Source organism: Eumetopias jubatus, unplaced genomic scaffold, assembly GCF_037043125.1.
Source record: "Eumetopias jubatus isolate StellerSeaLion01/CBP00866 unplaced genomic scaffold, mEumJub1_p1.0 scaffold_2, whole genome shotgun sequence".
NCBI classification, from domain to species: Eukaryota; Metazoa; Chordata; class Mammalia; order Carnivora; family Otariidae; genus Eumetopias; species Eumetopias jubatus.
In genome coordinates this window covers 168,997,316-169,012,735 of record NW_028274808.1, presented here as the reverse complement: position 1 = coordinate 169,012,735, position 15,420 = coordinate 168,997,316, and the positions used below count along the sequence as shown (strand labels likewise).

The window sequence follows — 15,420 nt, the reverse complement described above, 5'->3', positions numbered from 1 at the left end:
GTGGAGGAGAGCCCTTGTGCCAACAGGACAGAAGGCAACGGTTATTTTGAGTCTCTGTCACAGTGGCTAAATTTATATCCTAATACAAGCATCAGGAAGGATTTATAGAGTCAATGGTTGCACTGAGTTTCAAAGATTGAGTAGGAGTTCACCAGGTGGACTCAAAATTTAAAGTAGCCAGGGTGCCTGGGTGGCTCTGTTGTTTAAGCGACTGCCTTCGGCTCAGGTCATGACCCTGGAGTCCCGGGATCAAGTTCCACATCTGGCTCCCTGCTCAGCAGGGAGTCTGCTTTTCCCTCTGACTCTTCCCCCTCTCGTGCCCTCTATCATTCTCTCTCTCAATAAATAAAAATCTTAAAAAAAATTAAAGTAGCCATATTAAAATCCTTTGGGGAGGTTTATATTTGTTCCCAGTTCCATGCTATAATTGGGGGATGGAGGGAGGCGAATTTGATCGTTTGTGGGTCCATTTCAGCCAAGTCTTTCTTTGGCAATTCCTGGAAAAGAGGGACTTAGTCTTAAGCTGGCAAAGACCTTTAGCCAACTTGCCCTGTAGGAATCTGTCTAATGTGATAACCACTGTTCTAAAGAGTATGGAAATAAAGTAGGCTCGTCTCCCCCCCGCCTTTTTTTTTTTTTTCCAGTAGCTCTCTACATTCATCCGTTGTAACATTTCCTGCGCCCCTGCTACACGCGCCAAGGCGAGTGCTGTCAGCGACACAAAATTCTTGCTTTCCAGGAGACCGCCCGAGACGGGTCGGAAAAGAGGCGGCCACTTGTGGTTCTGGGGAGGTCGACAACCCTCGGGACCCAGCGGTCCCACTGTGCAAGGGGTCTTCGGTTTCAAGGAGGGGCTGGAACAGGCGTCACGGAAGTCGGAAGGGCCCGGGGGCGAGGCGGCGCCGGCCAAATCCCGCGGGAACAGCCCTCGGGCGGCGTCAGGCCCGCTCCCGGTTGCCATGGAGACTCGGGTCCCGGCCGGTTGGCCGGCCGACCCTTGCTGGGCCTGAGCCGCGGGTCCCCTGGCGCTGCGCTCCACGCCGCTCCGCCGCTGCGTCCGCCTAGGACCACTCTGCGTGACCCGGAGAAGCCAGAAGGCGCGCCCTGCTTTCGGGAACCGCCGCGAAGCGAGCGCCGGAGGTCGCGGCTCCCCCTGCCTCAAACCAGGCCGGTGGGAGAGGCTGCATTGGAACCAAACTGCCGCCGCCCCGCCGTCCCCGGGCTCCCGAGGGCACTGTTCAGACACCAGCCTCCGGTACCCAAGTGCAGCGGTTGCCGCGTCTCCGTCCCCGAAGCCCCGGGAAACATCCGCCCTCCGGGGTAAGGGGGCGCCACAGACGCGGCTCGTGGGAGGGAGGGGCGCTACCCCCAAACGGGCCTCGGGAAAGGTCGCTTGGGAGCCAAGTCCCAACCGCCTCCCCACCCCCTTCCCTTTCTGAGTGTGTGGACGTTTGGTTGGGTCTTGTCTGGCCGCAAGTATGGGACGCTCGGATCCGCCAGGAGATGCCACCTCTTAGTCTTTAACGCCACAACGAAGTGGGCCTCCAAGCGGGTCCTGCTTGGTAAATAGTGATTTACCGAGATAACCTTTTCTTTTCACAGAGACTATGCTTACGGTACAAGGAAAACCATTTCCTGGAACATCTGAGTTGTAATTCAGCCTTGAGTTACCGACCATAGTCAAAGGGCAAACATGCTTCATGCCACAAGTGAACTAGAGTTTTCGAACGAAAAAAATACGGAGGATACCTCCCAACTTGCTTCCCTGGCGCCATCAGGTGACGCATCACCCAGCGAAAAAAATTCACCTGGTTTACCCGAAAAAACGGGCTATCCGGACTCCGTTTACGTTATGGCCGCAAACATTTTTCAGGGCATTCGATTCGAAAAGTCACCAGAGCAAGTCTTAATAAAGTATGGGAATGAACCCTTGCGGTCCTTGCCCGAATCTGAGGATGAAGCCCTTCAGCGGTCGTCCTATGAGCTGGCTTTCAATGCCCTGAAGTGTGAGTAGTACCAGCCTTAAAGATGAGCATTAAAAGAAAATGAGAGAATCTGTGGAGTGCAAGTCCCACCTCCCCGCCCCTTCCTGCGCACCAGGTTTTGTTTTTACGCGTAAGCCTATCTTTGGTCAGTTGCAAATGTCAAGGAATCAGGAGAGTTCCAGTAAAATAAGTTCTTTCAGGCCAGCACTGTTTTTTTCAGGGCAAATCTGCCTGGGCCTAGCTCCCTGCCTGGCCTTAGGTAGGTGTAATGCACAGTCATGAAATTGAACAAGGAAACAGTTCCACTAACAGGAAGAATTAAGAATCCACTGAAGTGGGGCGCCTGGGTGGCTCAGTCGTTAAGCGTCTGCCTTCGGCTCAGGCCATGATCCCGGGGTCCTGGGATCGAGCCCCGCATCAGGCTCCCTGCTCCGCGGGAAGCCTGCTTCTCCCTCTCCCACTCCCCCTGCTTGTGTTCCCTCTCTCTCTGTCTCTCCCTCTGTCAAAGAAATAAATAAAATCTTTAAAAAAAAAAAAAAAAGAATCCACTGAAGTATCCAAGTACAGGTTCCCTCTCCTTGGGTTATCACTTTGCATTTTCTATGTTGACATCTTGTATATCAGTGTATGAACTTTCACAAATATAAAAACCAGTAAGAGGGTAGGGGAGATGAACAGAGATGGAATCAAGAAGAAAAGGTGTAATATATTCAAAATGAATATCAAAATTAAATCAACCCCAATTAAGGTGATCCCATTCATAACCAGTAGCCTTAATTTTAGGAGCTCATAAATTTATTCCTCCAAACTTCTGTAGAATGCCCCTTTCTAATTTGCCTCCAGGGTTTAAGATGCAATGTTTTAGACTCCCTCAGGCGTGGTTAACTTTACCAACTTCTGAGTATGGAGCTAACTCTAGGACAGAACCAGATACTGTGAGAGCAAGCAGTCAAAGGGTCTGGAGGTGTTTGTTTTTGTACTAGCTATGAACTTTATTGGTTTGTAAACTGACTGAATATAGTTCCAAAAAAGAAGTTCCAGAAATACTTGAGTATTAGCAGCATGGCTGAAATGATGAGCATGTGCCCTTCCTAAAGAGACAACTTGAAAGGGCAACAGTAATTTTCATGTATTTCCTTAGTCATAGTACTTCCTGGGCCTTCTACATCCTTGCACATAGGCAGTTAACAATTGTTCAGTTGAACTAAAATGATCCATTAATTACTTAGACGTGAATATATATATATTTTGGTAGTTTGCAGACATGATGCAGCTCAACTCTGAAGCCAGGAATTTGTCAACATAGAGAAAAATTTGATGTTAAGAGGCAACTTCTCGGGGCACCTGGGTGGCTCAGTTGTTAAGCATCTGCCTTCAGCTCAGGTCATGATCGAGCCCCACATCGGGCTCCCTGCTCCACGGGAAGCCTGCTTCTCCCTCTCCCACTCCCCCTGCTTGTGTTCCCTCTCTCACTGTGTCTCCCTCTGTCAAAGAAATAAATAAAATTAAAAAAAAAAAAGAGGCAACTTCTCTTTAGTTTTCATTTGTTTTCTCCTGCTTGAGGTTTTTTTTTCTTTTTAAATCTGTCTTAACCATTTTTTCTTTTCCAGTGTAATATTTCAGATTGTTTCATCCATTCCTTCCACCTGCTTTAATGTTTAAAATTAGTTTTAAAGACCAAGTAGTTTTAAAGACAAGCTGTTGCACTTTAAATAATGAGCCAAATGAACATTTTTACGTTTTCTCCTTGCAACAGTGAAAGGCAGACTGGGCATCTATGTTATTTAGTTGGTATTTAATGTTAATGCCAAAATTCTATTAGAGACAGTTTGTTTTCCTAATGGAATATTGAATCCTACCTTTAGAAATCAATACTAAAAACCTGAAATTATTCTATACAAGATTAACACATTAACTAGATGCCCATGCTATAGTGATAATGTGTACTAGATTATCTTTTTCTTTTTCTTGGTCTTTATTTCCGTTTTATGAAAGGGCCTCGTGACTATTTGATATTTTTTAATGACCCAGAAAATCCCTTTCTGATAAAGTATTGCCATAGGCCTTTACAAACCTGCTTTTGCTTGAAATGTTCATTTTTAAAATTCTAATTCTAATATGAGTTCAAATACTAAAATGTCTTTGGTTGTTTACTTGGTACAAATATTATATTCTTATAATATCTTGCTTAACTTATCTGAATAATTTCTGAATGTTCAAATAGAATAAAACCAGAATTTCTAAATGTGTTAGGCTTCTAAGATAATAGCCTGATATTTTGCTTTAAAATATGGAATGCTCTGTGCATTTCACTTTTATTTTCTGTATTATCAGTGTTCTACCAATACTTGCACATGATATTTTATAAACTCATATTTGGCTTATACAGTATAGGTTCAGGGAATCACAGTTCAGAAAATAAAATTCTGGATTTTTTTCTCTGGTTTTATAGGAGCAATAATGCTGAAAAGGTTAATGTACAAACTAAAGAGAGCTTGGGTAATGGTCCCTTTTATTGGTGAATTTGTGAATAGGTAATTAGATCGTATTACCTTTTTTTGTCTGTGGAAGTACAAGAAGGAAAAAAATGACAGAGAAAAGTTCTTAATTATATAAATGTTAAGTATATTCCTTTGGTTGTGTTGTTTTTCAGTTTTATTGTTTGCTCTTTGTTGATGTCTTGTCTGTAAGCTCTTTCAAAGCAGAGTGTATTTATCTGATTAACCTTTTAAAGGTTTAAAGGGTTCAAGTATGTTTTTTTAAGGTGGAGACAACCACTACTCCTGTTTTACTAAATAGCCCCAAAGTCAATTTTCTGTTAAAGAAGATAATTAAGAGGGACGCCTGGGTGGCTCAGCCAGTTAAGCGGCTGCCTTCGGCCCAGGTCATGATCCCAGGGTCCTGGGATCGAGTCCCGCATCGGGCTCCTTGCTCAGCGGGGAACCTGCTTCTCCCTCTCTCTCCCTCTGCTTGTGCTCTGTCAAATAAATAAAATCTTTAAAAAAAAAAGAATTAAAAAAAAGTAATGAAGAGTAGTCTATTCCTTTTAAGTTTATTTCTATCAAAGAAGTAGAGTACTAGCAGCCAATTTGTTGTGTGTGTTTTTTTTAAGAATCTTTGGATGTTTCAAGGAATTCTAAATATTAAAAAAGAAAAAAATCTGGAAAATGATTTCTTAAGAAATAAAAAAGAAATAAACTAATGAGCCACAAATAAAGAAAAAAGAACACTTGAAGAAAAAGATTTCCCTGAAATTGTTGCTCTTATTCCTGGCTTAATTCTTTCTCCAGCCTCTCTAGGTTTATATAGTAGTTGGTGAACTTTTCAGTCCCAGGAACTGAATGTGGAATTAACCTGCTCATTTCAGAATCTTTTGAAACCTGTTAGTGAAAAACCTAGGAAATGCTTAATGTATGGTTTGATTATGGCTTGGGAATTAGTAATTATAGATGGGGTGCCCTAGACCACCTTCAGTGGTCAGTGATTCACTGGAAGGACTCACAGAACTTAGCAAAGCTATGATACTCATGGTTATAGTTTATTACAGTGAAAGGTTATTTAAAATCAACACCAGAAAAAGGTGCATAGGACAGAGTCCAGGAGGGACCTGGTACAAGTTTCCTATTGTCTTTTTCCAATGGAGTCCATGGGCAATGCTTAATTCTCTTAGCAACAATGTATGACAACACAAATGAAGTATTGTAGTATGTAGAAGGCAGTATGGAAGTACAGCGAAGCTCACCCAAGCCTTGCTGTCCAGGGTGTTTATTGGGATCAGTCATGTAGATAGGAGTGCTCTTGTGGCTGACCTTATTCAATCTCTAGCTCTTCTAGAGGCCACACTGATACTGTATTGCCCAATACCAACATAAACAAGGATACTTTTATCAGGTAAGATATTCCAAAGGCTTAGGAGCTGGAAGGGCCTACTCTTTCCTACTCTTTCCTGGGAATGTTCAGGGTTTGGCCACCCAGGCCTGCTGAGTTAATTCTTTTTTTTTAAGGTATTTATTTATTTATTTATTTATTTATTTATTTGAGAGAGAGCAAGCAAGCATGCGCGTGCCTGTGCACGAGTTGGGGAGGGGCAGAGGGAGAGAAGCCGACTCCCCGACCAGCATGGAGCCTGACCCAGGGCTAGGGCTGGGTCATGAGATCAGGACCTGAGGCGAAATCAAAAGTCTTGAAGTCTTAACAGGCTGAGCCCCCCAGATGCCCTGCCTGCTGAGTTAATTCTTGATTGCATAGTGATTCATTAGGAAAATGATCTAGATCAATAACCTCATAAGCTCCGGTTTCATGTAAGAGGTTAAAGCAATTTTCTTGAATGACAATAATAATACCGTGTATTTGCATAGCTCTTTGTAATTCAAAAAACAGTTCATACATTTGATATACCAGTCCTTTCAGATGCAGGAATCTCATTTTGCAGATGAAAAAGGGAAGGAAGCTCAAGAAGAAATTAAATGATGTATCTAAGGAAATAGCAGGAAGAAGGTTGAAAAAAGGAAGTATTTCATCTGGTTGAAAAGGGTGATAGAATAGCAACCCCATCCCTAAATCCTAGTTTTTTATGGTTCCATGTTACTCTCATTGTATAATGATTTTGTATTTGGTGATGCTAGCTTCCTTCCCCTGTTGTTTACATCTTTCAAATATTCTTTCAGAATGTTAGTGGATAGTCTTACTAGTTTTGCCAAAAAATACTTAAATTTTGTTTCCCTCCTTCCACACACACACAAACTGCATCTGTCTGTATTGTATAATTACATTTGACATTCTTGAAGTGGAGATTCTAGAGATCCCTCACATGAAGGCAACTCTATGAAAACATAATAAAAATAAAGAGGGAGAACCTAGAGGAGAGTCAAAAGAAGGAACATCTTCCACCTTTCTTCCAGAATGGGAGGGATGACAAGATGGGCTATGTGAATTTTAGGGGTCCAATAAATAGTACTCCTCCTTTACACTTGATTTTGGAACCACTGAGAGAGGAAAAAAAAGGTGTTTGGGGACATGGCTTTAGATCTCCAGCCAAGTGGCTTGCAAATACTTTACTACTGAATTAGAGACTTCTCATCTCATCCAGTACTCAGCTGAAGTGTAGACCTCTCTACTGCACGTCCTGCAAACACAAGCAGAGGGAAGACCCCTCCATGTTGAAAACCTGAGGAGTGGGGGTTAAGAGTTCTCTTCAACAGACTAAAGAGAATAGGCGTTAATTAGTGGCAAAAAGGAAGTAAGAATTCAAGATGTTGTGCCAAACTAGGTAGGATAGGCAAGGTTTACAATCTTCAAGTAAATCCTGACAACTCAAATTAGTCATTGGCAATGTGTTTCATTTTAGCCACTCAGATTTGTTATTAAGAGGAAGATGAAGAAAGGCAGCATCATGTTGTGGTAAAGAATATACAGTTTGGTGCCAGACTGTCTGGGTTTGAATCCCTGATTTGTGTGACTACGAACATCTTACTTAACCATTCTGTCCCTCATTTCCTAATCTATAAAATAGGGATAATAATGATACCTAATTCACAGGGTTGTTATGAGGGTTCAAGGAATATATGGAAAGCACTTAGAACAAAGTGTAGCACATAGAAAGCACCAACTAAAGTATACAATTGCTATTAATGTTGATATTACTATGGGAGAATGTTACATACATTGTAGATACGCAGAGGTAATGCATTTTGCACAGTATCAAAGGCAGCCCAAAGATGCTATCAGTTTAGAGAAGAGGCCCCAAAGGAAAAATGCAATGTTGGCAAAATCATCATTTTTTTCATTCTGCCTCTCCTATTTCTTAGGAGTTAAGCATCTCCATTGCTCAAAATTCTGTGACCTGTGCAGATCTGCTTTCTTTAAACTCCTTCAGTGATGACTATATTTTCTGAGACCCATGCTGAAAACCTATGAAGTAGATAGGAATTGGTTTGCAAGTACTTAGGTTGTAAAACTAAAGCTTATTTTCCTTATAAGTGAAATGGGGATATTGCCTTGTATAATGCAGCCATAATTGGTGGCTGAAATATGTATCATGATTTCCAAAGGGATTTCCTATGGAAATTGGAGTCTGGGCTCCCATTAGTCACTTCTTTTTAGTTTTCCCATCTCCCAAATAAAAACAAATGCAGTGTGTGCTGTGCATTTAGTAGGTTGAATGAATTGAAGCTAGCTAGCTTAGCTTTCTGCTCAACTGATCAAAACATTTGTTACATGGTGTGTATATAGTTTAAGTAGTTGTAACTGCACCCTGTGGAGTTTTTTCAATGTGTCCACTTGTTTCCACCTAGTACCTTTGCAATTCTCTCTCTGCCTGGAATGCTCTCTCCTCTCAGATCTTGCCATGTCTTAACTCCTTGTCATTTGGGTCTTAGATTAAATGTTATTAATGTCTCCACTACTGAATCCTACCAAATATTTCAGTAAGAAATAATACTGATCTACCACAAACTCTTTGAAAGAATATAGGAAGAGGGAACACTTCCCACTTACTTCCCACTTACTTTACAAAGCCAGTGTAACCCTGATCCCAACATTGACAAGGCTATTACAAGAAAAGAAAATGACAGACCAATATTCTTCATGAGCATAAACATAGGACAAAACTCCTAAATAAAATATTAGCAGGGTGCCTGGGTGGCTCAGATTAAGCATCTGCCTTTAGCTCAGGTCATGATCCCAGAGTCCTGGGATCGGGTCCCACATCGGGCTCCCTGCTCCTTGGGAGGCCGCTTCTCCCTCTGCCTCTCAATCTCTCTCTCTGTCTCTCATGAATAAATAAATAAAAATCTTAAATAAAATAAAATAAAATATTAGCAAATTGAATCCAGCAATACATAAAAATGATAAGACCTTTAAATTAGATCCTCTTTAGTGTTTTTCCAAGGACATAAATTAAAGGTTGGAATTCCTTTATTATTACTTTAGCTATTCAGATAATGCTCCTTTGACTAGGATTTCATGTGGAATCTGCGTCCTAAGGGTCCAGGATTCACAAAGATGACAAGTATTCATCATGTAATTGTAATTTGAGTCTTTGTCAAGAATTGAGGTATATTTTAGATAGGAAAGTAAAAGTATTTGGTGGTATTGTCTGAAGTGTATTTTGATTCCAAAGTTTTCATTTTCAGCTTTGGTATTTTCAATAACAGACATTTTCCTTGTCTTGCAGTTCAAGATATTTTGGAAACTATGTTAATAGACAGCTATATCCTCCCAAGTACCACAATAGTAAGTAGACAACTTTTATATAATTAGCTGTCTCATGATTGTTATTTAGAAAGTACTAAAAAGCTTTTAGATTTAAATCAAAACTAGTTTGCTTAATGCTGAGACCTCTTCAAAACACATCCTGAACTCTTTCCTACTTCTAATACTGCCTAGTCCTTTCTTTGTGATGAACATAGCAAAAATTGTCTCTTTAACAACATTTATTTTTTTACTGGATTTTCTTTTTTCCAATTGGAAGTCCTTCTCTATCTCCCAATACAACCAGACTATGTAAAAATAGTCATATTTCTGCTCTCTTATGAAAAAATAATGGAATGGAGAATATTGCTATTAGATATTGTTTGTATACTTTCCTTTATGTGTGTTTCCCCTTGGTAGCCAGATCATTTGAGCAGTCTTATTATTGTGATGCTGTATGATTTCCAAGAGAGAAAATTTCAAGCTCGTCTCTTTTCTGATAATGAAGAGCCCATAGCAGAAGTTCAAGAAGTAGAGAATCTTCTTAACAGGTAATTATTAAAGTGCAAAGGATACTTTATATGAAATAATTATTGGTAAAATTGTATACCATATGATGTGTAGATAAGTGTCAAAAATTTATAGAGGAAAAACATAAAAGTTTATGTTTCTTGAGTTCCTTACAAACAGTCTTGAACAGGTTAAATATTCTGTTTAAAATCAAGTTGTTTTTGAAAGCTTGAATTGTAAGATCCAGCTTGTAAATATGTGAAAAATCATGAAAAATTCCTAATAAAGTTTTAGCACATATGTAAATTTAACTTCATTTGAAACAGCTATTATTTATTTATTTAGCTCTGTTTATAGCTCTTTAAAAAAAATCTAACATGTATCAAATGAGAAAATTCCAACAGGAGATAAGAACCCACTACTTTGCCAAATTAAAAACAAACAAACTTCTACGTAGTTAAGAACAAACTAACCTGGGTGGCTCAGTTGGTTAAGCGACTGCCTTCGGCTCAGGTCATGATCCTGGAGTCCTGGGATCGAGTCCCAGATCAGGCTCCCTGCTCAGCAGGGAGTCGGCTTCTCCCTCTGACCTTCTTCCCTCTTGTGCTCTCTATCTCTCATTCTCTCTCTCTCAAATAAATAAATAAAATCTCTAAAAAAAAAAACAAGTTTTAAATTTGTTTTCTTTTTAGCTTAAATCTAGGCAGAAACTTACTATGGGGATAATAATAGTACTTACCTAAAAAGGTGGTTGGGAAAAATAATTAAACTAATGCATGTGAAATACTTAGCTTAGAACCACACACAGAATAAATGGTCAATAAATGTTAAGTGCTACTGTTAGGGCTTTTGTTATCATGTTGTTGAACCTTAATGGAAAGCAGAATATAGCAATAACAGCAGTCTTGTAGGAAGATTTTTCCCTAGTGAATAATCTGAAACAGTTCTCAGTATGGTATCTGATTTTATGTTGTTATGGGAAATTCAAGCAGTTTCACTTAAATTATGAGGCCAGAGGACTAAGGTAATGGAGTAATAATAATAACTTATAGTTATGGAGCACTTAATATGTGTCAATCACTTTTGTAAGGAGCTCTTTCGTAACAACCCTCTGAGGAGGATACTGTTAGCAACCTGTATTTTAACACATGGAAAAACTGAGGCACACACAGGTTACAGGAACCTCCCTAAGGCTACAGATCCAAGAAAGGAGGGGCCAGAATTCAAATTGGAAGGCTGACTCCATCCAGAGTCCTTCTACTTAGGATAGTGGGGCTGGGTTGAAGTACTCTGCAAGGTTAAAGTTAAGACATAGTCATGTTTCCTGTCAGATGTAGCCGTAAGAAATGGTAAGATGGAGAAGAGCAAAAGCAATCAGAGGTATCTACTCTCTGTGTTAGATAAGTAAGGATCTCACCCCATTTACTGTGTGGGTTTCTGGGCCACCACCTCACTGCCCATCCCACTACTGGGCAAACTGCCTTCCAGGACAGGCATCCAAATACATCAGAGAAAAATTGGTGGTGCAATATGCTATGGGACAGGCTTAGAGTTTCAGCTTTGCTGAGCTTCCCCCAGTTTCTGTTTGACTTAGTCAGGACTCAAGAGACGTTGATGCAAGTCCCAGCTTAGTCTCAGTGAGCCTAATGAGAACTGAGGTTAGCCTGAGTCAGCCAGGAAAGCCACTGGGCTCTAACCAAATAAGAAAGACCAGACTATGCTTTCATCATCCAGTAGATTTTTAGTTGAATGCTAGCAAGACAGTAAATAGGACAAGCAAGGACCATGGCTCAGGAGGCCAAAGGGGCCAGAAGGTATTACTGTCTAAGGATTCCTGATTCCCCAGATTTTTCCCTTTCCCCAAATACCATGTTACCTCCTGCCTTAACACATATTGGTTACATTCTTGTCAGTGCAAGAGTTTTTCCCCTTACAGAAACCAATAAAGGTTTATATAATGCAAATCTTATTCCCAAATTAATCAGTTAACCAATCAGTTAACCACTATGTACTATACTCAATTCATAATATGCTTTAGGAGAAATGTATTTTATTTTATTTATTTTTAAAGACTTTATTTATTTGTGAGAGAGAGCATAAGCAGGAGGAGAAGCAGCCAGAGGGAGAAGCAGGCTCCCCGCTGAGCAAGGAGCCCAATGTGGGACTTGATCCCAGCCGAAGGTAGACGCTCAACCAACTGAGCCACCCAGGAGTCCCAGGAGAAATGAATTTTAATCAAGATGTGTTTTAATGTGTTTAATCAAAATGTGTTTTAATCAAGAGTCTTAGCTTTCAAGTAATAGAAGCCATCTTCAGTTAGCTTGAGCAAAAATGGAAAGTGTTCTTAAAAAGATACTGGGATTATCTCATGCAACTCAAAGACTCAGAAAGGGAATGAAGTCAGGAATTGGAAAGATGTTAGGACTTTGTTTATCTCTGCTTTTTAATCTTTTTATCTCAGCTTCTCTCTTAGTATCTGCTCCATTCTCTTTTTCTCTGCATATCTGCCTTCTCTGCTTTCTAGTCTATATGGAAAAAGCCCTACTCTTGCACCCCAGTTCCTGAGCTTACATGTTACAGTTGTGTTTTAATTTCTTCATTTAGACTAACTTAGTTTATCATCTCCATACCCTGATTCTAAATTCTAGGTTACCCAGCAATTTGATTGGCTCCATGGGATTTGGGTGCATTCCTTTGGGCCAATCCATCATAGCCAATAGAGTGGGATTCTGAGCTCAGACAGACATTGACCTGTAGATCAACCTCTGTAGATCTCCAGGGGCTTAGGGCTGGGTGCTGTTGTCCCCAGGGAAGTAGGATCTTTGTAAGCTTGAAGTATACCTTAGTATGTTTCTGAGAGGATAAAAACCAATTTTAAGAGGTGAGAGAAGTGGTTATTTAGCAAGAAGCTGAGTAAGAATGATTTCCTTCATATGAAAATTCTGTTTGATCTTTGTTGTTGTTATCACCTCTACCAGAGACCCTTGTGGTTTATACTCTATGTACCAACTTGTGTCTTGTCCTTTTATTTGTTCATGGCTTTGGGGATACAATATAAAATGATACCTATTACCATTTTGGACATATACAGGGTCCTTAAGAACTCATTCCTTGTATAAAAATCAATCATGTTTTTATTTTATTTTTTTAAAGATTTTGTTTATTTATTTGACAGAGAGAGACACAGCGAGAGAGGGAACACAAGCAGGGGGAGTGGGAGAGGGAGAAGCAGGCTTCCTGCTGAGCAGGGAGCCCGATGTGGGGCTCGATCCCAGGACCCTGGGACCACGACCTGAGCCGAAGGCAGATGCTTAACGACTGAGCCACCCAGGTACCACCTCAATCATGTTTTTAATACTGTGTGCGTGGGTTAAATAAAAAGATACCATAGCCATTTCCTGTCTTACTCCCCGTGCCCTCACACTAGTCCAAAAATCAGTTTCTACCAAATAATTTGTTGGACTTTTGTGAGGCAGAATTGGAGAATGAGCAGTGAAAGACTAGAGAGGGTGGGGTGCCTGGGTGGCTCAGTAGGTTAAGCGACTGCCTTCGGCTCAGGTCATGATCCCAGAGTCCTGGGATCGAGTCCCACATAGGGCTCCCTGCTCATCAGGGAGCCTGCTTCTCCCTCTGACCCTCTCCCCTGTCATGCTGTTTCTCTCTCTCTCAAATAAATAAATAAATAAATCTTAAAAAAAAAAAAAAGACTAGAGAGGGAGGAGGAGGGAAAGAGTTAGTAGTCCATCCTTCCAAACCACCCAAAACTATTCCTCCTGAAGTCTTCCACATTACATTACGGCACCAACATCAACCTGGACATCATCCTTGATACTTCTTGCCTCCCCTTGCCTGTGCGCATACCATACCTGATGCTGTAACTCCAACTGGAAAACATGCTTCGTCTGTCTGCTTTCCATTGCCACTACTACCTTCCAAATCCAAGCCACCAGCTTGCTACACTAGCTTCCTTATTGCTTTCCCTGCCAAAACTCATACTTTCCCACAATCTACTCTACATGGCAGGTAGAGCAGTATTTTTAAAATGTAATTCTTTGGTCATAAGAGAGTGTCTTGAATTTGACTTGTCCTCCTACTGTAGCAACTAGAAAACTGGACAAAATATATGAGGCAAAGATTTGGGGCATTAGACAAAATACAGCACAGAAACTGGATCCCTGAGAGAATGAATACAAATGAGGGGAGCATTAGAATAGTCCTGGCTTTATGCCTAGCTGTACTTTCCAAATGCAGTACAGGAAGGGGCAGGGCAGGCCAAGAGGAAAACGGTAGTCTCACTAAGGAAACAGAGATTGGAATTTTGGAAGGCTGAATGATAATTTGTCTTTTCTTCTTTATTCTGTTTAAGTGGTAAGGTAATTTGTATTGAATTATTTTTTTTTAAAGATTTTATTTATTTATTTGAGAGAGAGAATGAGATAGAGAGAGAGAGCATGAGAGGGGGGAGGGTCCAAGGGAGAAGCAGACACCCCGCCGAGCAGGGAGCCCGATGTGGGACTCGATCCCAGGACTCCAGGATCATGACCTGAGCCGAAGGCAGTCGCCCAACCAACTGAGCCACCCAGGCGCCCAGTGATTTTTAAATGTTAAAACCAATCAGGCACTTTGGGGATTCATTACATTTTTCAGATATGTCTCTTTTCTTGTCTTCCCCAATTCTCTCCATCCCTATAATGTTCCAGTTTCTCATTTGCCAAAATGGTCCCCAAATACTTATTCATGGGTTTTTGTATCTCATAATCTTTCCACCTCTTCTTTGGAAACTCTTAGCCTATTTTGCTTAATTAGTGAATATTCTGAAACAGTTGTCAGTATGATGTCTGATTTTATATTTGTATGAGAAATTCAAGTAATTGACTGAAGATTATCTTTTGGCATTAAGAAAATATTCAATTTAGGGGTGCCTGGGTAGCTCAGTTGGTTGGCCATCTGACTCTTGGGTTCTGCTGGGGCTGTGATCTTGGCATAGTGGGATGGAGCCCCATGTTGGGCTCTGCACTCAGCTTGGGGTCTGCTTGGGATTCTCTCCCTCTCCCTCTCCCTCTGCCCCTCCCTTCACTCACATATGTGCATGCTCCCTCTCTCTCTAAAATAAATAAATAAAAATTTAAAAAAGAAAATATTGAATTTATGTTTAAAGAACCACATATACACAATATACAAAAATAAATTTGAAATGGATTAAGGACTTGAGTGTTAAGACTGGAAACCATAGAACTCCTAGGAAAAAACATAGGCAGTAAGTCTTTGGCATCAGCAATATTTGTTTGCACCAGTCTCCTCAGGCAAGGGCAACAAAAGCTAAAATAAATAAACGAAAGCTAAAAAAAAAACAAAACAAAAAAAACTTTTGCACAGAGAAAGAAATCAACAAAACAAAAAGGCAACCTACTGAATGGGAGAAGATATTTGCATATCATACATCCAGTAAAGGGTTAATGTCCAAAATATATAAAGAACTTATACAACTTAATATAAAACAATCACAACCAATTAAAAAAAGGGGAAAGGACTTGAATAGACATTTTTTCCAAAGAAGGCATATAGATGGTCAGCAGGCACATGAAAAGATGTTCAACATCACTACTTATCAGGGAAATGTAATTTAAAACCATAATGAGATACCTGACACCTGTCAGATTGGCTATCATCAAAAAGACAAAAAATAACAAGTGTTGGCAAGGATGTAGAGAAGTGGAGAAAAGCAAATCCTTGT

General features: G+C 40.5%; 1 protein-coding gene across 1 annotated transcript in view; it reads left to right on the top strand.

Annotated features, from left to right (window-relative positions):
- The first annotated feature begins 1,109 nt into the window (after positions 1-1,109).
- NSUN7 (NOP2/Sun RNA methyltransferase family member 7) overlaps positions 1,110-15,420 on the top strand; it is a 55,834-nt gene continuing 41,523 nt past the window's right edge. The window contains exons 1-4 of the mRNA XM_028088636.1: positions 1,110-1,320; positions 1,603-2,006; positions 9,160-9,218; positions 9,597-9,727. Of these exons, the coding sequence (XP_027944437.1) occupies positions 1,694-2,006; positions 9,160-9,218; positions 9,597-9,727 (503 nt within the window). The 5' untranslated portion in view covers positions 1,110-1,320; positions 1,603-1,693. The remainder of the gene's footprint in view (positions 1,321-1,602; positions 2,007-9,159; positions 9,219-9,596; positions 9,728-15,420) is intronic.